Source organism: Sparus aurata, chromosome 18 (genome assembly GCF_900880675.1).
Source record: "Sparus aurata chromosome 18, fSpaAur1.1, whole genome shotgun sequence".
NCBI lineage: Eukaryota > Metazoa > Chordata > Actinopteri > Spariformes > Sparidae > Sparus > Sparus aurata.
In genome coordinates this window covers 28000849-28024614 of record NC_044204.1, presented here as the reverse complement: position 1 = coordinate 28024614, position 23766 = coordinate 28000849, and the positions used below count along the sequence as shown (strand labels likewise).

At 42.2% G+C, this 23766-nt stretch overlaps 1 protein-coding gene across 2 annotated transcripts in view; it reads left to right on the top strand.

The window, feature by feature from the left end:
- The window catches only part of macrod1 (mono-ADP ribosylhydrolase 1), a 136986-nt gene that overhangs the window by 88570 nt on the left and 24650 nt on the right, over window positions 1–23766 (top strand). For both annotated transcript variants that reach the window (XM_030395996.1, XM_030395995.1), the window contains exon 5: window positions 492–608. In XM_030395996.1, the coding sequence (XP_030251856.1) occupies window positions 492–608 (117 nt within the window). The remainder of the gene's footprint in view (window positions 1–491; window positions 609–23766) is intronic.

Here is a 23766-nt window from a genome sequence, read left to right as displayed (position 1 = left end):
GCTTTTTTCTGCATCGTTGCCCTCCTGGAAATGAACACAGTCACGGTCTTTAGATGTGGTGTGGATCAAAGAGAGATACACATTTCTGAACATTATGTAGATTTATGAAAATGTAATTAATAAAGACTAATTGACCAAAAAGTCAAAGTCAGCTGAGTCCTTAATAAGACATTAAATCGAGCAATTAACTAAGGCAGTAGCCTTAAAATCCATTAAATAGACTGACGTGCAGAGAGACAGATGCTCTGACTTATTAAAAGAAAAAAGGAGCAGGGATTTGGGTGAAAAGTTAGAAACCCGCAGTAGAAGGGAAATTTAACCGTTCACCACTAATGCCGACATTACCCAGGTCCTTTCAACACTGAGCTCTGACACCTGTAAATGTGTCTGCTAGACTTCAAACAACATTTAGACTCCCTGTAAGGAGTGGGATTATAGGGGATTCGCATAAGTAAGCCAGCTCTCTGACTCTCCTGTCCTCTCCTCTTCAGTGGACGGAGCAATCCACCGCACCGCAGGACCAATGCTGAAGAAGGAGTGTGCCTCCCTCCACGGCTGTGAGACCGGAGAGGCCAAGATCACCTGTGGCTACGGCCTCCCTGCAAAGTGTGAGTATGAAGTGTGTGTGAGTGTTTGCATTGAGGCTGGTTTGGTGTGGTTTCACTGGACTGCTTCCCGGTGTGCAATGTACATTTCTGCAAAACCACAGATGTTTCAGGAGACATATTATGCTCATTTTAAGGTTCATACTGTAATTTTTAATCACATTTACCCAGTGTCCTCTGATTGGTCAGCTCACACACACCTGAGCCAGCACCGCTCACTGTGCCTCTGATTGGCTCTGTGGTGTTTTTAGCTTTCCAGTCAGCTTAACTTCTAGTAGTGTGATGTCAGAAAATGACAGAATTAAAGGGACGGACTACCGACGAGGTGTTTCTGAAGCAGTGTTTCCTGAACTTTCAAGACCTTGAAGCTTCAACACACTGAAGGAAAGGAGCAAAAACTGACAAAGCAAATTAGCTCTCCGTTAAAACTTTAAATTTCTTCTGGTTTATTTTATGTTTATCTTTTATAGCAATGCTGTGCTTATCTTCTAGTTAGGTTAAGGCACAAAACCCACTCGGTTAGGGTTAAGTTTGACTAAAATACCAATTTTGTTGCCCCAAACACAGCTGGAGACGACCTGGCTTCCTGCCAAAAACAACTGGAAATTTAAATATTCAGTGCCGTCACACTTACAAATCATGAAACACCGGCTTGGTAGCCTTACTGCCTCTACCTCCACCACCATCGCCTCCACCTCCAAATATGAAAGTCAGCTAATATATATTTCGTGTGAACTTGCTATGACTCAATTTGAACAAGTGTCAATATGGTACATAGCCTCTGTCATATACCTGTGGGTACATCTGTGGTTTGTCAAAACATTAAGTGCTGACATTTTATCCCGGTTGCTGGGCTGAGGTGTGGGAGAGTGAGACAGTGTTGCTGGAAAAAAGCAAACTGCACAGCTGATATTCCAGAAATGACTAAAGGTTAAACAGCCTTATGAATAAAACAAACAAAACAACATAGAATGAGGCAATTCTTCTGTCCAAATATGCACTAGGGACGTTTTATTCTTCAGATACCGTGGCCACAGCTCAGCTGAAAAGTTTTTCTTTTGCAAAAAGGAATTTGAAATAGATCAGTTGTCCTTTTTGGCTCAAACTCACCCCCCAGCAGAAACTCCAAGGTGTCCAGAATAATGTCACTTACTGCCTTCCATTTATAGCAAAGCAAATGGCACTCAATTATTAAGTTGCGCTCCTTTGCTGTGTGTATAATGTGATGAAAGTGAAGATTCAACATGACAGGAAAAGCTTTTCTAGGTGTTTTAGTTCAGAAAAATTCTCCTCTGGCTTTTTCCTGATACTCATGACATGCCATGTCATGACTTGAGGTCAGTTTCAGCAGTCATGCAGTTACTTTTTTTTCTTGTTTTGTTGTTTTGATTAATGTTTTGAAGATTTTGAAGACATACTGAGCTGAACAAAAAAGATTTTCCATTGAGAAACTCAGTCTCAGAAAACATTCAAGGAGAAAGCTGTAACCTCGTTCTATAATTGATAGAGTATTTTCTATGAAAAATCCAGTAAAAATGTTCTAAGAGCACAAAGAGACAAGATCAAATGGGTTGTGCTTACCCCGACCTACAACCCAAAGCTCAAAGACATTAATTTTAGGATGATAGAGCACAGAAAAGCAATGAATACCTACATTTGAACTTCATAAACTACTTTTGGTGTTACATACAGTGGCTCCCAACCCTGAAGCCTTGTCTGAATATTTAAAAGTGTATTAAGATGGAGTATTCTGTAAAACATCACTCAACGCCCAGATCGGGAACTTCTTGTTTAACCAACAGATTTGTTTGAGCTCTGACTGGAGGTGTGCTGCTTCTAACACGGCAGCTAGTTATAAACTTCCCTCTCAGTTTATCATGTCAATAATAAACTCTCGCACCGAAATTCTTCAAGAGGAACTCCAACAATTCTACACATCTGACTCTGTTTACACATCTTGGGGAGAATTACCGCTCATGTGGAAATAGTTGGTTGAATTCTGTTTGTAGCTCCAGAGGGGAGGGTCTGAAGTCTGGTAACTGTGTGCTGGTTGTTTGCTTAAGACTACAAGTCTGAAAATAAAGCAGAAGTTGAGGGTGAAGCATTAGAAAGTAATGAGCTTACAAGTCCTCTGCAGCGCACTCCTCATCTCTGCTCGAGGCTACATTAGCAGATAGCAGATAGTGCTAGTGTAAAAGATACCAACGGGCGCTTATTCCAAAGCTTCCTTCGGCTGTCTTTGTACAGTTTTTCATCGCTACATGAACCGACAACAGCGTTCTCCGAGCTAGCAACCTGCACGCTACAACTGGCAAGTTACTTTGACACTCACCTGTCTGCTAACATAAATAAGCTAGCAGCTGTCACCTTTTTTTTTTGCAGAGATTGACGTACTCACGTGCAAACCAAGCTTCACCCAACGCCGTTTTGCAGGGCTGTGATTGGTTTAAAGACATGCAAACAAGCCAGAGTTTTTTTCCCCCTTATACCTGGATGAGATCTGGTGCAGTAAGACCTTTCTCCAGCGCTGACAAGGTGCCATGGAGATATTTAGGGCAATGCGAGACGAAGCAGATACAATGATTGAAACCAAATCTCTAACCAAAATGTTGGCTGAGTTGCATCATGGGAAATTTAGGTGTCAGGTTCTGAGGAGGAAGAAACTGGGAAAAGCTAATATTTCTGTTTCTGCTACATTGATTTTAATTACCTGGCAATAGACGAGTTCTCGCGTCGCTATGGAGTAAACGCTCAGCTGTAAAATAATGAAACCATCCGCGTTCAGACTGGTTCCCCACAAACCTGGCTTACACCAGGCCCGAGGCACTAAATCTCTCGGGGCGGGAAAAATGAAGGTTGCCTGGCAGCCTGGCACCATTTCCATAAGCTCAAGTTCTGTCGTTGTTGGGTGTTGCTACTATGAAGAAAATTGAAAGTGTTCCAGTTTTCTTTTAGGCAGCAGCGTCAATAACGTGTTGTGGAAAGGAAAGTCGTCTGTTTCCACTTTACCTTTTCATTTGACTTTTGTAACGCATCATTGTAACATGACACGTTACCGTGAATGAAAGTGTTTGATCCGTTACAAGCAGAAAATGACTTGTCTTATTCTCAAAAAAAATAAAAGCTAGCCAAGTATGTTTCTGCAAAAACACAGTTAAGTCAAAACTGGACACTTCTTTATGTTGCATCGTTCTGTTTGTTTAAGCTAAATTCTTTTATTTCCCTCATGTCTAAACGTTGTGCTTATGTTCAGGTTAGGTCTATGAACAAAACCCACTTGGCGAGAGCTAGCAAAGCATCAGGCTTTGGCTTAAAATACCTGTTTTGGTTGTCACTCTCAAGGATGGAGATGGTCCGACTTGCTGTGAAAAAAGGGCAAGCTTTACCACAATAACGGATGGAAAGATCTCCACGGCTACTTAAGAAGTTCTACAAAAAACACTGGAGATGTTCACAGGTCTCATTAGATAACAGTTTTGTAGCCACTAGAAATGTCTCTCGTGGTCCTTCCACCAACGTGGTAATTATGATATGTCCACTACTGTAATGGCACACACACATCACAACACCATTAAGGTATCACAGTAATGCCATAACCAAGCCTTGTATATTATAATGACCACCCAGGTGTGTGTGTGTGTGTGTGTGTGTGTGTGTGTGTGAGAGAGAGATTAAAGCGACGCTGAGACTGTGTGATATCAGCCTCATGATACCACGGAGAGTTTAAGTTCACAGTGAAGGAAGGAGAGACAAAAGGCGAGGAAAAAAAGGACAGAGACGTGACGATCAAGGCGAACTCACGGCAGAACAGAGAGCGGGAGTAGAAAGAGGCAGATAAGAAGAGAGTGGGAGAGAAAAATAAAATAAGAATTAAACAAAGCAGCGTGGGGTGTGTGTGTGTGTGTGTGACGGGAAGTGAAGACAGGAGGGAATTAAGAAGAGATGAGTTCTTACATTGTCTGTTCTCCTTTGTTGGTTCACTTGTTTAACTTTGAGGATGTTTGCTGTTATATTTCTGTGTGTGTGTGTATGTGTGTGTGTGTGTCTGTGTGTGTGAGCAGATGCCGCTGCTACTTGTCACCGCGTTTCCTTATGCTTGTGAGCTTGTTGCTGCGTACAGTGGATCGTACAGTACGCTACTGTTCCTCTGCGTACAGAGTCTCTGTTGCATTAAGGGTAGTATATCAGTATACACTGCGGGGGCTACCTGTCAGATCCTATCAGTCTCTTACCTGTAACTGTCTGTCAGCATGAGATCTGTGCGACCGACTGTCTATCTGACTCACGGACTGACTTGACTATATGTGGGTGTGTGTGTGTTTGTGTGTGTGTGTGTGTGTGTGTGTGTGTGTGCGTAGCCGTCACCCAGCATGTGGTATGGAGATGGGGCTCTCTCCTCCTAGACAAAATATTAAGTCCCAAGAATAATTCAACATGCGTCTGCTCCGATGCTTAAACACTCACAACAGGGCTTGATTACCTCCCAGCAGGAGGCAGGGAGAGGCGAGACAGCAACAACAGAGGGGAAGGCAAAGGAGGGATAACAAAGCAGGCAGAGGTCTATGTGAAGGCAGAGCGCCGTAGCCGGGGAAAAAAAAAAGAGCGAGAAATGAAAATGAAACTCGACGGGAGAGAGACAGAGAGGTTGAGAGACAGGTCCAATCGCGAAGCCAACGCTTTGATCTTGATTTGTACGGGCTCGCCACCAGATGTGGGATTTCAAGAGCATCTGACTTGCGACTTGCCAGAGAGTCCGGAGGACCTGCTGTCAGCCCTCCATGCAAAGTGTCCGTTGATGATCCCGCAGCCACTTAGCCAGCAGCATCAGAGTACCGTAACCTAGCAACACCCAGAGCGCATGGCACACTACCGCTGCTATTTAGCAAGAGTCGTATGCAATTTGGGGATGTTGACAAATGACAGCTGGAAAATTTCAAGCAGGCCCCAGCTTTAACTCACATATTAACCAGAACTTAAAGGTAGTTAAATCCGCAATCTGTCATCTTTGGATCACAGCAGCTTCTGTAATTAGGAGGACTTGATTAAAGAGTGGAACGGTCTGATATCAGCCCGTGAGTGTGTAAGATCCATGTGTGTAGTTGTGTGTTTTGTGGTCGCCAGAGAGGGGAGTGCGGGGCTGCCTGTGTTGTCCTGACGACCCAGCGCCCCAGAGCTCACCTGTGTACCGATAAACACAGCCGTAACCGTGCTCACCTCTTCCCCAGACGGCACCTCGTTCCCCCGCCGAACACGACGAGATACAACATCGTGACACACACTGGGGAGGGAAAGTGCCGTGGGCGGGTTAAAAGAGACTGAGAGAGATATCGACAACACGATGTCCTAACAATTATCACTATTCTCATCCAGTTAAAGGCAGCCGTCTGCTTTAGTCTCGTCAACACAGAGACTCACAACCTTTAACTCTCGCTTTAGGGGTCCAATTTTTTTATAGCAACACAGTTAATATAGTGAGAATACTGAAATGGAAGACAGACAATACTCCAGGCAGTCAACTGCACGGCTTGGTAGTTTCCCATGAATGTAATAGAGATACATTATAAGGCTGTCAGTCGCAGCTCTGGCTGTTTTTGGGGCAACAGCTTCATTTAAAAAGTCCTGACATTAGAAATAGGTCCAACGAAGCAATTAAACAATCATTCGGATGACTATGCAGATAAAAACATAAACTCCAGGTCAGGCATCTGTCACTGGAAGATGAATGAAAGGTGAAGAAAAAGGTTATGTTATCCCCCAAACTGACAAATGTGAACATCCATTAGAGTTTACAGACCAACATCCTGGTGTATCTTTGACCTGCTGTACTTGACGTCGTTAAGCTCACTCGGTTTTCTCCTGCAGTGGTGGAGAACTCTTTTCAATGCTTCACTTTGAAAGGCAAAGCTATTTTAGCTAAACTGTGTCCTTGTTGTCAACCTGCCTCAACCTCGACCCCAACCTTACCAACTCCGCAGTTTGTCCGCAGATTTTCAAATGAACTTTAACACATCTTCACCCCGTTGTGCCTGTGTGCAACAGTCTTGTGTCATTTTGCGGTCAAAGATCGAAGTTTGTGTTGCAGCGTGACAATATGTCAAAAATAGTTTTTACTGCTGAGGAACTTAGGACGAAATATTTATTTCAACCTGCTTGAGATGATTTCAGGTTGTTTTGATGTATTAAGGTAGTTTTTTTTGTTGCTCAAAAACAGTCTTTGTTATCTTAAATGAACATTATCCATCACTTTACAGGTAAAGAAACACTGAGCTGAATTCTGCAAATTTTCATTCCGGGTCACCTTTGAAAACTGATTAAAAAGACATATCAAATTAAATTGTGCAGATTCCATTTGGGTCTGGTTATTACTGAAGAATAAATGTCTGGAGTTGTCCTTCGCGATCCGTTCTTTAAACCTGTGGTTACTGATGGTTGGATCACATTGGGCAGCAGAAACAAGCTGTGAAAACAACATTGACACATCATCGTGTTTAAAGTAATTGTGGTGAGCTTGATAGCAACAGTTGTTTATTTATACATCCAGTGGATACAGAGAATCATTACCGTTCATTTGGAGTTGTATGATAAATACACAACACATGTGACGGATGACACCTCAGACGTATGCCGGAGGAGGGCTGTCAGTGGCTGTGGATGCCACACTGCATCAGAACATTACTATGACCACTGGTGGAAAAACAAGTTGCTTTCCTTCTGCGGTTGTTTTCACTTGTTGTGACCAGTTAATGCTCAGAAGGGTGGAGTGTCGAGGGAAAACACCGCACATGTGACGTTCTTTCAGTGACTGACAATCTTTACTTCACCTAACAGGCCTTGAATGCTATTTGGGAAACATAACCTTGGTTCCAGTATGGACATGGGTCAGGAGATGTTTATGCCCTTTATGTATATCGACATATGTAAATATATTTCTGTCTCTTTGTTTTGTGCCCGTGGTGTTTGTAAGACCTAATAGGCTGTTTTTGATCGCACACTAATCGGCAGAAGTTCAGGTGAAGCCGCTTCCAGGTAACGTCTTATTCTGATGTTGCTGTACGATGACCGTCAAGACGGTCTATCTGACCAGGTGATAACGTCCCCCATGTTGGTACGACTTGGACTTTATTAGATGTTTGAGCGGCAGTCATCCAACGTCTCTGTGTTTGCTGATTAACTATTGCTCGTACATACGTTTCTCGCATCTGCCGCAAAATCTAAAAATAACTGCTGGCTTAGTAAAGTGCGCAAAGCTTTCCATCATAATTGCACACATTGCTTCCTGTCGTCTCGTGTTTTGGTGGAAGTTGGTGGCGAGTGAAGGAGACTGTTTGGGGAAAGCGGGACCGGCGCAGTCGGAGGTGGAAAAAAAGATGGAGGGAAAACAAGATGGAGACGGAAAGGCCCCGACAGAAAAGTGCTGAAGGAAATAGAGAGCTACAAAGGAAGAGAGATATCACTCTGTCAAAAAACTGGCTGCTGCGCTCCCGTCTCTTCCTGCCCTGCCTCCCATCTCCCAGTTTCTTTTCCCTCGGTGGCCAATTACTGCTAATTAAAATCCTCACTGCAGATCTCCCGGACTCCCCCTCTTCCTCTCCTCCAAGACCTCCGTCTCTCTGCCTCTCCTGTCACCCTGTCGCTCCGTCTCTCTGCCTTTTTTGAAGACGCGGTGTTTCTGCCCGTCGCCATTAACAACTTAAACACCTTGTTTCCTCCTCTTCCTCCCTTCCTCGTCCACACCTTTCATCCTCTTTTCACCCCCTTTCTCTTCTCTCTTCCTCTCTCCAACACCCCACTCTCACGCTCTGCTTCTTCTTCTTTTTCTTCTTCTTCTTTGTCTTCTTCCCTTGTATCTTGCTCCCATCTTCTTCCCGCCCTTCTTCTCCCTCCCTGTCTCACCTCCCTCCCTCCCCCTCTGTTCCTATCATCATCAGCAGTGAGGTTTCTTTAGTAGTGCCAAGAGACTTGACAAGGCTCTGGGCTAAAGACTGTACCACTCAGGCTGTGATACCTTGCGAGCTGGGGAGTGTTTTTTTTTTTTTCCCCCTCTCCTTATTTCTTTTTTTTTTTTTTTTTTGACAAGGTGGTTGACATCTTTGCTTCTTCCTGCCTCGGCGTCAGCAGTGCGATCCTTCTTGGTGTTAGAAAGCTTCGTCAAAGCTGCTGCTACTGATGAGGAGGAGCGCGATGATGATGATCACAGCAGCAGCAGCCATGGTGTTAATTCATTCAGTTAATTCATTCGCCTCGAAGGAGAAAAAGGGAAACAAAAAAAAACCAAAAAAAAAAAACAGCTTCAGTGTTGCTTGGCTCAGGGAAAAGAGTTGGAGAGTGAGAGGGAGTAAAAGAGTGTATGTGCCGCTGCTCTCTGATGTAGAGAAATATGTCCGCTCCTTTTAGCATCCCCGCCTTGCTCCCCCCTCCTTCTCCGTCCACTCTTGTCCGCTTGTTTAGAATAACTGCCCCTCTGTCTTTTTCAGAGAAAGGTGGAAAGAGATAGGGCGAGCCGTAGGGGCCTTTACAAGACCCGAGCCTTCCTTTTGTGCCGAAGCCAGGGCCTGGATTTAAGAGCTGCGTCCGCTTGGCTGAGCACAAACTGAGGCCGAAACACACAAAGGACCAGCTCGCCTTTTTTTCCCCCTGCCCTCTGCTTTAAAGGCAGATAAAGAAAGGCGAGGGACAGATGGAGGTATGAGAAGAGAGAGGGAGAGAAAAGGGGAGGGGAGAGGATGGACCGACGGATTGGACGGCCGTTGAGTATGAAAAGCAGGAGCAGCGACTCGTGGCCTCCCAGGTAAGAATGGTGAGAGGCCGTGGGGGAGACGAGGGAGGCGGAGGAGGGTGGGGTGGGTGGGGGAGGAGGGCGGGGACGGAGCCAAAAAGGAGGGCTCTAATGACAATAAGCAGGGAGAAAAAAGGGCTGGAAAAAGGCAGACGAAAAGAAAAGCTGGGGCGGGTGTCACCGGATGGCACTCAGTCAAGTTCTTTTAAGGCTGCTGCCAGTGTGACGCCTACTTATGAGGGAGAGTGGGCCCACACACACACGGACACACACACACACACACACACACACACACACACACACAGAGTCTCTTGCTGCCTCTTTGCACGATAAACGTTCAAGGCAAACCAGGTGTGTGATAATGTAGTCTGAGCTGCACTCCGTACAAATCTACTTTGCTGATCCCCTTTTCTCTTTCCTCTCCTTGTCTTCCCGTCAGCGCTGTTATTTTTTACCTTTTTTGCTTTTATCCCTTTCATTATGTTTCTCATTTGTATTATTGTTTTTTGTAACAAGATCATACGGCGTGATGGAGTGTTAATAAAACAAGCGCGGCAGTATGTTTTTCTAAAAGTTTCCTAATGCCGTCTGTTAGAGACAACCCTCTTTTGTTATAATTAGGTCAGACTGATTTGTTTTTTTTTTTGTTTTTTTTTGCGCGTTAATGAAAAAAAAAGGCTCCTTAGCTGCTTATTCAGATCTGATGGCTTGATAGGATTCTCAGATGGAAAACAGTATAAAACCACAGAGGAAGAGGGGCTGTCGAAAAGACGACAGCTGAAATATAAAAAGGGAAAAAAAGACTTGCAGAGAAGAAAGAAAGAAAACTTAAAGGTAGAAGCTCTCGCAAACTCTCCGACTAACTTTAAATTATACTTCTTATGCAAACATTTATTAGATTTTTATGCAAAAATTTTAATCAGGGTGGCTTCAGTGATAAAGGAGCGGTACATCCACGTGGACCATTTTAAATATCTTCATTATTAGAATCATAAATCAAACTTCACATATATATAAGCCAGTGGTGGAGGGCATTTTTGTATGTACATCTTCTGATGGTTTGTACTTTTAAGTTGTACCTCACTACATCTCAAACAGAACTATTATAGTTTTTTACTCCATTACTTTGATCTGACAGGTATACCAGCTCTGCTTCAACCAGCTGCAACATGAAAAGCGGGCCTAGATTAATGCATTAGTTATAATGAGAGATGATATTATAACTCCAGCGTTCTGTCTCCTTAATGAGAACTTGAACTCGTAATACTTTTGATGAACATTGATGATTATGAATTGACTTACTGAAGGTAAAGTTTTTTTTGCAGTGCAGTGTTACTGATATTACCTCCAACTCTAGAAATGGCCCATGTTGACATATATGAATGAATGTATATACAGTATAGTGATTTATATGCACATGTTGTAGTACTCCACTGTTTGACGGTCTTGGACTCGGCCGTATTTTCACTCGGTCTTGTTTCGGTCTTGAACAAAGATGGCTCTGGATTTTATTTCAAGAGCAGCCAAGATCACAACTGCAGGGGTTCCAGTGTGTTATGTCTTTGTGTTATAACCTTTTGTACTTAATGATGGTTTCTATGAGAGAAAATAGGAGTCAGGTAGAAAACCTAACACACAATAAATTGTCTTGTGTTGGGCGGATTGTAAAACATGGAAATGGACTACTGAATGAGGAAAAAAAGGAAAGTGAAATCAGTCATAATGGTAAATCATGAAAATAATTTTTTGATAATTTCCTCAAGACATTTCTAATGGTACACTTATACGTGTATAAACACATTGATAAACCTATATGTATGTGTGTATATATATATATATATATATATATATATAAACACACACACACACACACACACACACACACACATACATAAACATATATATTCACATATATATATTTAAAAAAAAGTTTTTTGGGGCCATTGCCAAAGATGATATTAGGGAGCAAAGCATTCCGATAGTGATATATTGGACGATATATGTCCCTCAGATCTGCCACTTTGTGACAAAGATATGTAACAGAGGCAGGATATTTTACAGTTTAACAATCAACTTTATGTTCTAAAATAACATCAGTGTACTGTCACAGTAAAGTTCACTGAGAGTTTAAGAATGATAAATCATCTTTTTCTGCATCATGTTCTGAGTAAAAAGAATAAGAGGATAAAATATTGACTAACCAATATATCTGTCGGGCTCTGATATACATGGTAGTAAAGAGGTGAATGAAGATGAATTCTGTGGGTGTTTTCATGCGAATGTGCATCTTTCAGATCAATTTCAGTGTCCATGGTTTGCCGGTTTCACATTTTATTGTGTGTCATGCAGTGTGGGACAGCACAGGTCTTGACTTTGTCTCAACCCCTCAAGGTCTCGGTCTTGATTCAGTCTTAACACACTCCGGTCTTGGTCTTGACTTGATTTTGACTACAAGACCGATATGCATGTTTGTTCAGTATAAACTGAGGCCACAATGATAATCAGAAATGTCACTGGTGCATGTATTTTTATTTCTGTGCTAATATTGAGAGAGATGGCGGTACCGGAGACATTTGAAGCATCACGCAGATCAAACATTTCACTCAGAGATGTACAGTAGCAGTTCAGGGTAAATAGCGGAGCTAGCTGTGCTGCACAGAGTGATTCCTTCATTAAATAAGTCAGAAGAACGAAGGCAGAAATCAATATAACATCCAAACTTGGCTGGGGAGTTAAAGAACTGTTGCCTTAAACAAGTATTAAACTAGACCAAAAAAAGGAAGAAAAGGAGACAAAAACGGACATTCAGTGAGAAAACAGTTTACATGACTACAGGCTACGAGGAAATCATTATGCAGAGTATCTTATTACCATCCGATGAAGCTTGTTGTTCACACCGTTTGGAAACACGGTCCGCAGGGTGAAAACCAAAAGGCCTCACATCTGTGTAACAATAGGTCATGAATCCCTCCTCTGTGCGGAGGATCGACCTTTTCACACCCACAGAAGCAAAGACACAGTACGTCACTGAACTGTTCAACCGGAGTAACAGCAGGCATTAATTCATATTTCACACCGCCGCTCGTCTGCAGGCAGTCTGAAAAATTTCTTTTTTTGCATTTTATAAACCAACACGGTACACACAATTAAAAAGTGTGCGCGGTCACGTAACGACAACGTGGAAATGTTTAACCTCCAGCAGGATGATAAAACGTGGCTATTACGTGCTTATATTTTTTGCACAGTGATAGCCGCTGTACGGGAGAAAGCCTAAAAACTGCTTGTTGGTGGAAAATGTTTGTTCCTGTTCTGTGCAAAATCAGCATGAGCGAACTGGTCTGTTTTTATTTCTCCCCAATTAATCATCAAACGGAGGCAGAGACTAACAGACAGGGAGAGACCACACGTTGATGCATCTGCTGTAATTTATATAAGCCAGTTTTTCCATTTCTCTAAACTCAAGCTGTTAAAGGTCTTTGCAGCACAACATTAGACCTGCATCAACTGTGAGTGAGAGATTGTGGAATCAAATGAGTCTCGAATTGAACTCATGTCACAGACTCACAAATGTATTTCGTGGAATATAACAAATAGATATTTCTCAAACACAAAACAGGTAAGTATTTATCTTCGTATGTCTACATGAAAAAAAATCCACATGTTAGAAAAGAGCAGTTTTTAATTTTTTTAATTAAATGTAATAAAGAGCCACAAGTTACTATGTTAGTGATGTGGCAGCTGGCAAACATTCATACTGATGAAAATGGAAGAATTGGCGCACAGATAAAAGCAAAGTACGACTTAAAGTACAAAGTATGTGACCTGGACTGAGAATGTGGCAGACAAAGACGTCCAGATCTTTGTGCAGTTATTTTATTTTAAATTAATTCTGGAGAAAGATAGTTGGTTGTTGAGTCTTATTCTCTCAGGTTATCAAAAACCAACACGGAGCCCGAAATTCTAACTCAAAGCATCTGTTTTTACCGACCTGGAGGTGAGAATCAACATTTAACTGTCTCCAGAGTCGCCTTCTCTGCCTTTAATAGCACCCAACTGGAGAGTTGGCGTCACCAGCTGTTTATCTGGATAGCAGTAATGGATGGAAATGCTTCAAATTTGTGCCACATTTAGACAGAAACTTGACTTAAGGCGCCAAACAATGCCACCTTTTCTTCACCTCATTACAGAACTACAGAAACTTTTTTTGCCCGTGTTTTTTTTTTACATTTTGCAACAGTTTGGGGAAGCTTTGCAAAGCCCGATCCTTAAAGAAGACATTGTTTCCAACTCCATCCGACAAAATACAAAATAAAAAAAACCTTCCTACAAGAGTGTCTCTGCAGCATATTGATGCTCATTTTGGGAATGATATGTTCAGCAATCACGTGTGAGTGTCCACATACTTCTGGCCATGTGGGGCACACTGTGTGCTTTTTTAAATTCACCGGAAGAGGATCCGTCTCTTGTAAACACGGGGGGGGGGGGGGCGAGTGTTTACGTTTACAGCATTTTAAACATACATGATGGACACAAACACACGCACACACTTTCCTCCTGTCAGCCACACTTCCACGTCCTCCCTTTAACGCCGCTCCTCACACACTTACTCACACACGCTCCGTAACACACTACGCAACACACTCTCTCCTTCACACATAAATCCCTCACACATTCTAACATGCTCTGCTAGCTTTCCATCTTCCTATCAAACTCCCCCCCACTCGCTCCGTCTCCCTCTGTGTTTCAGGGTAATGTGAGCCAGCAGCCGTAACACCGGGGTGGGGAGGAGGAGGAGGAGGAGGAGGAGGAGGAGGAGGAGGAGGAGAAGGAGGAGGGGGTGGTGTTGATGTATGGTGGAACTAAAGCAACCCTGCCGATCGATAATGTAAACAGGGGCGAAGAGAGGCGGTAAATAAGGCCGACTCCTGACAGAACTGTCTACCTCAGGTGACGGAGAGAGAGAGAGAGGAGAGAAAGGGACGAACGGAGGGGGTGAGAGGAATATCTAACAGAGGGATGGAGGAAGAGAAAACAGGTGACGGAGGGATGGAGGAGAAAGTGATGGGGGTGAGAGGAGAGGTGGGATGAGCGGATGAGGTAATGGTGACGGAGGGAGGTAAGAGAGGAGAGTGAGGACAAAGGACGTGGAGAGAAACGGAGAAGGAGGGAGAGGAAGGATGGAGAGACGGAGAGAAGGCAGCAAAAAAAACCAAAACAACGAGGGCGGATCACGGGCGTAGATAACAGCTCAGTTTGAATGAAAGCGGCCCTCATACTCGCGTGTGAATTCGACAGCAGTGTTGCCGTGACATTTTCGCAGATGACATGCAGATGAATGACCACCAAGTGACCCACTGTTGAACTTAACCAGCTCGACACACACTGTACTACACACACACACACACACACATACAGGAACACACACGGCTGAGTTGTGAACCTGGCCACCGTAGAGTGCTCCCCCGATGCACCGGCATGGCTGAACGACTTTTCTGAGCGCACATGCTCACTCCAAACTACTTCAGACTGAGTGAAGGGGTAAACACACACACACACACACGCACACACACACACAGGGAATATAAACAGTCACACACGTGGAGAACACATATGTGTCAAACTGTTGTGTAATGATTACACTGTGCTCCCGCGTGTTTTTTTTTCCTTTGTTGTTCCGTCACGCGCGCTGGATGGTTTCATCTCCTACGTGTGTGTTTTAACTAATTCACGTGTTCTAATCAGTCCCTGCCGCTATTTAAAGAGCCGTCAGCAGCGTCCTCGTACACTATCAATAAAATTGCTGGTGCTCAGCAAGGGATGATTCACAATAGTGTAAACTTTAAGTTGTAAGGTACTCTAAAGATGTGCCTTTAACAGTGACTTTAGGTATTTTAAAACATGTAGTTTTGTCCCTCAGTTCTGTGTTCAGTGTCACAATTATTGTGAGTTTTTCTATCTACGTTGAGCCATTATGTTTTAATTAAATAACTTAGTCCGATTAAATCAATGCAGACTTACACATACACCTTATACAACCTTACATTGAATGTATGTAAAAGAATTAGATGGAGAATGTACATATAATTAACATACTTAAAGTCAATGTGTTAGGCAAATTATTTTATCTATTTGTTTATTGTGTCTTGTCGTTCTGCTACGAAGATGTTCATGCCAGTTGCAGAAAGGGGTTTTTGCATCAGAATATTTCACCGACAGGCAAAAGTTATGATATAACGATATTATTTTGCATATTTCTCAGGCTGAAGTTAGGGATGAGGCAAGTGAAAGATTTTATCACAGATCGTGTAAAAAAAGCACTCACAATGAGTTGATCGTGATGGATTTTCATTATCGTGATGACCGTGAATCAGGACAATCTGAAAAGCTGTTAAGCTGGCTGACGTACAGTCCTATCTCAGTTTGCTGATTTCTTTCGCTTTGCCTCAGCCTGTCACCATTGCTGAAGACATGGCTTGCACATTGTAGCCCGTAAATACTATGGAATGCAAACTGAAGAGTAGCAGGTTGATGAGGTAATCACCATTTAGTTACCCTGTTTTTTTCCCAAAAGCGTTAACTTTCTGTTGTGCAAAAAAAAGTATGTCTGTTTCCAAAACAAAACGTGAGATTAAAGCGATTCCGGTATGTTTTAATGCGTTTTTTGTTTTCAAGTTTTAGGAATGTTTTGACACGAATCACCGTTAAGTTTTGACGATGACTAAAAACAAAATTTTAACATTCGCTGAGCAAAAACATAAAGTCAATGAGTTATTCTATCAACAGAAAATAACAGGAGACTACTAATATGATAATGGATTGATTGTGCACATGCAGAAATAAACAAGTTTTCAGTGCAATGACATTTTTTTGTCCGTCGTGTCTCTACCTGATGCCCTCAATTAACCTATTGGAAAATAAACTAGAAACAAATGAAAGAAGAATGATTGAAATGAAAACACTTTCAAATCCACTCACCACTTATTTACACTGATACATACTAATGTAGACGGTACAAAGGAATGTGTGAAAGTACGTACAGAATGACAAACGTGTGAATCTACAGAATTGTTCAGTGTTTAATAGGATGTTCCCTTTTTTTTTATTTTTATGATTCTCTATTAAAAAAATATTTTTGTCAGACAAACCAGGCAATTTTGTGGATGTGACCTTGGAATCTGGTATCTCAAATTGGACGTTTCTCACAATTGTTAAAAATCAAATGATGAATCAGTTATTGTGAAAATAATCTGCATGTGAAAGTAATTGGTAGTTGCGGTCTTAGTTTTAAGTTCCTAACAGTGGAGGACAGGTCATCGTTGTGAACATCAGTGTCATTAACATGTGATCTTAAATACGTGCACATATAATGACGTACATGGACTTTGGAATGTAACACTTAAATCCAATCCTTTTACAGGTCCGGAAATGTCACAGTATGTAGCTGGTATTTATCGAGCAACGTGTTTTGAAATTTGAAGTTAAGCTGCTACAACTCACTGCCGTTCTGTGACCAGCTGAGAGGAAGTTAGAAAGAAATCAAATTAAACCGTCAGAGGTTAAAGAAAAAACAGTTGGAAGTTTCTTTGAAACGTTTTTTAATTGAGAGGTTTGCCAGAGGTTTGATTTCAATAAATTGTGAGGTAATTATTGTGGAATATGGGGGGTAATTTCAAAGAAATGTGTTTCAAGGTAATTACCGCCTACTTACTCATGAAATCTGCAGACTTTCAAAACAAGTGTTTTACCTTTGGAAAGTCTGAAGAAGTTGTGATAAAGATCTCAACAGCATTTGCTTACAGAATTACATATGAAATCATTCGACACATGTACAAATATACACATTACCAGTGGTGTGCCTTAAAGGGCAACTCCACCAATGTTTTAACATTAAAGTGTGTTTTTTTAGGTTTTGGGGAGAACTGCTGCGAGAAAAAATGAGAAAAAGGGTATAAAGCCTTTTGTGGCTCCGGAGAAAGCTGCATGTTGGGTAATTTAGGCACCAGGTTTTGAAAAGCAGTCCACTGGTCGAGCGCAGCCTGGCTCATTATGACAGCATTAAAACAAATGGTCAAAATCAATACAGCAGAACCAGAGATATCGCCGTTTCTCAAAACCTGGTGCCTACATTAGCCACAGTGCGTCATAGCCACTGAGTGACATCGCTGGAGGTGTTTTATCAGACGACATGCAGCTTCCTCTGGAGCCACAGAAGGCTTTATAGAGTTACCCTATGAAAGCAGTTTCGGTTTGCAATGGTCACTTTGTCTTCACTGTTTGAGAGTGAGCCGCCACTAAATGAATCGGGATGAACAAAATTCAATTGTTGAACTCGCGTTGCACTCACTCTCTTTGTTGGTTCACTAACCAGCGAAGCCGTCACAAAGACAAAGTACTGCAGAGTGCATTATTGTTGGTGCGACAGTAAAAGAAAACGCAGCTGGCTGATGTTTGGCACTTAACATCTAATATGCCTGCCGCTGGAGCTCTTTGTCGGGACTGAAAACGGTGTCTTGCGGAGGAGGATTAACACTCAAGCTAGAATGAGCATCTGCGTAAGAGACTCGCGTTAGATTGAGAGCAAATGTGGACCGTGGAGAGGCGAGTCGGTGGGAGGGACGGAGTCATCAGGGTTATAAGTGTGATCCTCCCATCACAGATTACAGATATTTGTCTGAATTAGCCCCACGACACCTTGAGAAGGATCATTACTGCTGAGAAGCTCACACAAAAACACATTAACACTCACGGTTTTGTTCTTCCACGGAGCCTGTTGTTGCTTTAATATAGCCTTTAAAAAAACACACACACCGACTGAATATAAAAAGGAATTTGGACAATTCATGAAGGAAGATTCTATACCGGTCATTAAGGAGGAGCTCTCATTAAAACGCTCTGCATGCTTTGATGTGATATGAAAGTAGTGATAAGGCATTTAAACCTTTGATAATATATGCAATAAAGGAATACCACACTCTCCTTCATCAGCGAGCGGCTTAATGAAGGACTGTCCTGTTATTCGCAGCAGCTTCTTCCAATCCAGATCTGTGAGCTCCGCTGTTAGCAGCTCGCAGGCTTTCATCCACATGCTGCTGGTCTTAGGGGAACACAGAGGCCTGACAGCACAGTTTAATTGATAAGCTGCCATCGCCGTAAAGCTCCTCGTCTCCTAGTTAATGTTTGCAAAAGGAGCATATTCTGCTGGAAGTGCTGCATGCCTCAGAGGAGCAGGAGAGAGAAAAAAACACACTGCAACAAGTCATGTGAAAAACAAATGAGTCATCTTTTAAATACAGTGGAAAAGCAACGTTTGCGCACTGCTCCGAAACTTTAAAAAAACATATTTTGTGGACGGTAGTGACAAGAATAATAATAATAATAATAAAAAAACACTTTGAAGCGAGAGGCCATCATCAGCGTAATCACAAACATCCATCATGACAGTGAATCAGAGATGCTCACAAGTTATTTTTTTCTGAAGTCTCTCATGGTTTTAATGAGCGTTCTCTCATCTGCTGCCTGACATCCGGTCTGCTTAGAGAACTACACAGTTATATCTGATGTATTCAAAGCATGTACTGTCTCATCATCACTCCTTTGTCTTCTAGCAGAGAGTATTATCAGCACTGATTAGTTGTTTGGTATATGATCACTTTAAATAGGCCATTGCAATGTAATATGTAAAAGAAAAAACACAATGGAAGCTTTCCATTCAAATTAAACACCGTGTTTTGCTTTGTAATATAAATACGCAACTAAAGTAGCTAAATGCAAAACACTCTAAAACAATCTAAATATACTGCAAGTCCATAAACTGGTGGTATTAAAACATGAACATTATTGTTGGTAGTGAGATCTGCCATATGTGAAAGTTGGCACCTTTCTTTGTGTGACAAATTATGATTCCTGAAATAAAAACTCATGATGAAATATCATTGGAGTTATTGGCTATCTTAAGTCTTAAACTAATTTGAACGCTGCAGTTTTCTTTCAAATGATAGAGCGTCAATTGTCAGTGACTTACGTATGGGTTGGATGGCACAACCTTCTCATGCTTAACGTTTGTCAGTGTTTGAATCAGTGAAGAAAAATCTTGATCTTAAAGTGAACCGAGCCCTTGCATGCTGTTGATGCTGAACGTGTTTGCTAACCGTCCATAGGCGCTGAGGTAACTTTCAGGTACCTGATAAAGTCTGATGAGGTCGATCCAGCATCCTTTATATCCATTCTGTGGCATCTGACGATTCTTTTGTTTTTGCACGGTCTGTGTAGTTCCTGTAGGCAAAGCTTTTAACAAACAGGAGAGCAGCAGCAGCAGCAGCAGTTGTGCTCGTCGCCACAGTGCTGATGCCTTCGGTGGCTGCACCCAGCGGGCACTAGATGCGTAACGTTTCGAATGAGGGAATGATGTTCAGCTCATCAGACATTCTCTTAGTGTTGATGAACCAAAGCATTTAAAAAAAAGGATTGTTCATGTGTCCAAAATCTCAAATCCGAGTCGAGTCTCAGGTCAAGTCTCAAGTCACTGAGTGTGCAAGACTCAAACAGTAGTCAGCTCTTCCGAGAGACGTCCTCCCTGACTGAAGGAGGTGTGAGCAAAATAAAAATAAAATGAAACAGGAGTGATATCACAGAATTTAAGATAAATATGTAAGCCTTAATGACAAAGAGTGGATGTATGTCATAAGAGACTAAGTACAAAGAGCGACGTATGTCCTCCAGATACACCAGATGTTAATGCACACAAATAGAAAACCATTATGGTTCGTTCATTCATTCATTCATTCATATTCATTATGTTTAAGGGGGTTGGGCAGAAATACAGCATCATCGGATATTTAAAAATAACGATTGGGTCCCTTTCATTACCATCATGAAAACATTCTAGACGCAGATATTTAGTGTATGTGTGTGTATGTACCACTGTCTCTGTGTTAATTAACAGTTAATGCGGTTTAGAACACGAAATGTTTTCATGTGCCGAAGAACACAAAGAGTTTTGGTGAGCATATTTTTGAGTTTTTTTACTCAAGATTTGGTTTGATGGATAAACAGAACTGTACTGGCTTTTATTTGTGTAAGGATTTCCATAAACCCTCCTTAAGCTCTTGAAATACAAAAAAAAAAATGTCCTTGTATCTTGTAGAAAACTATCAGCCCACAGAACTGTTGATGAAGGTTCTGAGTCATCACGTGTCAGCACGTGTTTCAGTTTCTTGAAGGCATCACACCTCTCATCCAAGAGACTTCTTCAGTTTAACTAACTGGGGGGAGTTGGCAGGCTGTCCTTACAGAGTTTCAGAGACGTTAGGGCCACTGCTGGGTCTTTGACCCAACTGGCCTTCATGTGGGTTGCTAGAGCTAGGTGAGCCCAGGTGTGAATGGTTGTGAAGCTGTTTGGGGAGAGAACAGTAGTGTCGTAGGCCACCTCCTCTGTTCAGAGAGGGTCGTTCCAGTTTGACATAGATGGATTCTTTTTTAACCTCTTTCAAACCATCTGTTTTCTCTGGCCAGGATGATTGCATTGTTGTCATTCTCATTCAGATGTAAGTGGACAGCACGATCTTGAGCTGAGGAGTTCGCCCTCTTGTGTTGTGCAGTTTGTTTATGGAGCGTTTCTTATATCTCTCCAATGTACAACCTGTACAGTCCTAGCTACGTTAACCAGAATAGACGGCATTACTCTGCTTATGCCTGAGTGTTTTTTCCATAGGATGGACAAGTGTCTGCCTCAGCCTGTTGCTAGGTTTGAAGTGAACCGGGATGTGTTGTTTATTCAAGAGCCTCCTGAGTTTTGACGCTGTTGTTGCCTTTTCCCGTCTCCTCCTCTCTGTCTGCTCTGGATCTTTTAGAGGTTTTGACAAAGGTCCAGTTTGGGTAGCCACAGGTTTTAAGTGCTCCCCTGATGCGCTTCTGTTCCCTCTCCTTCCCCTCTTTCTATGTGGGCTTGCTCTCAGCCCGATGGTTTAGGGTTCTGATGACCCCCAGCTTGTGCTCCAGTGGGTGATGAGAGTCGAACAGCAAGTATTGATCTGTGCGGGTAGGTTTTCTGTACAGCTCAAGGTTGAGGCTTCTGTCCTCTTCAGTGTGTACTGCGCAGTCCAAGAAGGGCGGACTGTCTCCTCTGACATCTTCCCTGACATGTGAACTTGATGTTATTGTCCACAAAGTTTTATATGTCCTGTGAAGGCTTCCACTTCCCCTGCTCTGATTTTGACCCAGGTGTCGTCCACAGAAATGATGAAATATACGTATGTACACAGCAGAATGTCAACGTGAACACGTGTACTGTGACAAAACCGAGGACAATATCTTCACGCTCACAGGTCGCCTCTCTTATCAGAATGGATTTGTTCTCAATAATAACACTGTGCTACATGTGTAATGGATCCCTTTGTGACCCTTTTATGATGTTATCAGTGGCATCAGTTCTTTTCTTTAATTGAGTTTTATTAATCGTCTTCAAACAGCTTCATGAGAACTGATGTCATGTTGTTACTTCAAGGTTTTTCACAGTTGAGTTCATTCAGTGTATTTAAAAAAGTAAGAACTGTCAAACAGTGAAGCAGGTGTTGATATAAATGTCTTCTCAGTCCCGCTGAGAGAAATATGTCTTTGGGAAACACTCAAAAAATTGCCACATTCAAAGTCCTTGTGACGTCGTTTTGTAGCATATTTTAGCGTTAACAAAAGTCAGAAGGTGTTACGATGTCATTTCAGACGTCTTTTCAATGCCACAATATGAACTTTGGGCCAGGTGAGCTACCAGAGCACTACATGATTTCATTTCTTCAATAGTTACCCAACCTCTGTGGTAGTTAAATTTGTCCCAACAAAATTACAAATAATATGGGAAACTGTGTAAAATGTCAAGTAAACAGATTGGGATAATTTGGCTCAGTCACTCTCAAGCAAACAAACTGCCTTTACTAGAATCAGTTTGAATGAAAACCACGTTTTGGTCGTCCAGCCTCGAGTGTTTGAAGACCAAAACACAGATTTAAATAGTCCTTTTTGTTTACATTAAAAAGACGTCATAAATCGCATCAAAAAAAAGTTTGTGTTGAACCCTTTCAAGGTGCTTAAACGATAAAAAGACTTTCATTCCAGCTCTTCAGTGGACCCCTTTTGAACGTTCTCAAAGTCCATGAAATTGAGGTCTTTTGGTCTTTGCTCAGTTGGGAAAAGTATCAAAGAAAGTTAGTAAAAGTAGAGTAAAATCTTCATTACGTCTTCTCAAGATGTTTGCAACCACAATCTTCTAGAACATTTCACAGAAAGTGGTTTTGGATTGAAGATGACGTTTTAATCAACGTTGACTTCCCTTTTCCCGAGAGGTTTCCTCGCTCTCAGCTTTGCATCTCAAATGCTCTTTTTTTTTTTGGGCAGCCAGATCTCTGCTCTGCCGCCCGGGCGTAATGAGCAGACCCTGCATCGCTAACTAAATATCTTCCATTGATTGTGGTCAGGTGGCAGAATTTCCTTGTCAATATATACAACTGCAACAACTTCTAACAACAGACGAGCCCGCAAAGAGTATCGGGAAAGCCGACGCGAGAACACATTTCATGCTTCTGTTGTGTATTTCAAGTTTTGAAATTAGATCACCAGATCATATTTCAAGAAGTCCCAAACACCGTGTGTTAAATCTTTCTGCCTAATGGCCTCCTATCCTCCGAGGGTTGGATTAAAGAGCTTCTTCTGTGCTGCGGAGTCTGCAGCTTGTTAACTGTGTGTGTGTCTGTGTGTGTGTGTGAGAGAGAGTGTTTCCGTGTCCATCTTAATCTAATTAACCATTCCGCTCATATTGTTTTGGATTAAAAAATAGATAAATCTGTCCCAGAAGGGCAGAGCAGATGGAGACACCTAAGGCAACAATAGTACGTGAGGGGAAATGGACAGCGTCTATAAACAAACAGGATTCTACTTGTTTTGGTGTTTTTTGTGGCCCGCTCTCGAACATAGTGAACAGTTGATACTGTGCAGCTCGTGGAGGTGATAAAAACAACCTGGTGATGCAACTTCTCCCTCCTGAACACACAGACATGACACATATTGTTATATTTTTGTGTGACTTATGGAGGCTTGTATTTTACAAATCTGGCAACACTACCAGATCAGTCCAGTAGTTTCATAGAGGATCTGTGGAGGAAGATACTGAAATAATATCACCTCTCACGATCCTTTTGAGAAGCGTCATTGCTTGATAAAATGTACTGTTGAAATGAATTGTGTGTGTGTGTGTGTGTGTGTGTGTTGGTGTGTGTGTGTGTGTGTGAGGCAGTGGTCCAGCTAGGCCTTATCACAGCGTCGGTGTTCCCGCTGAGAGCGACACGCTGAGCCTCATCAGAATGTGTGCCGGTGTCGGCGTAGGTGTGTAGGGGCTGG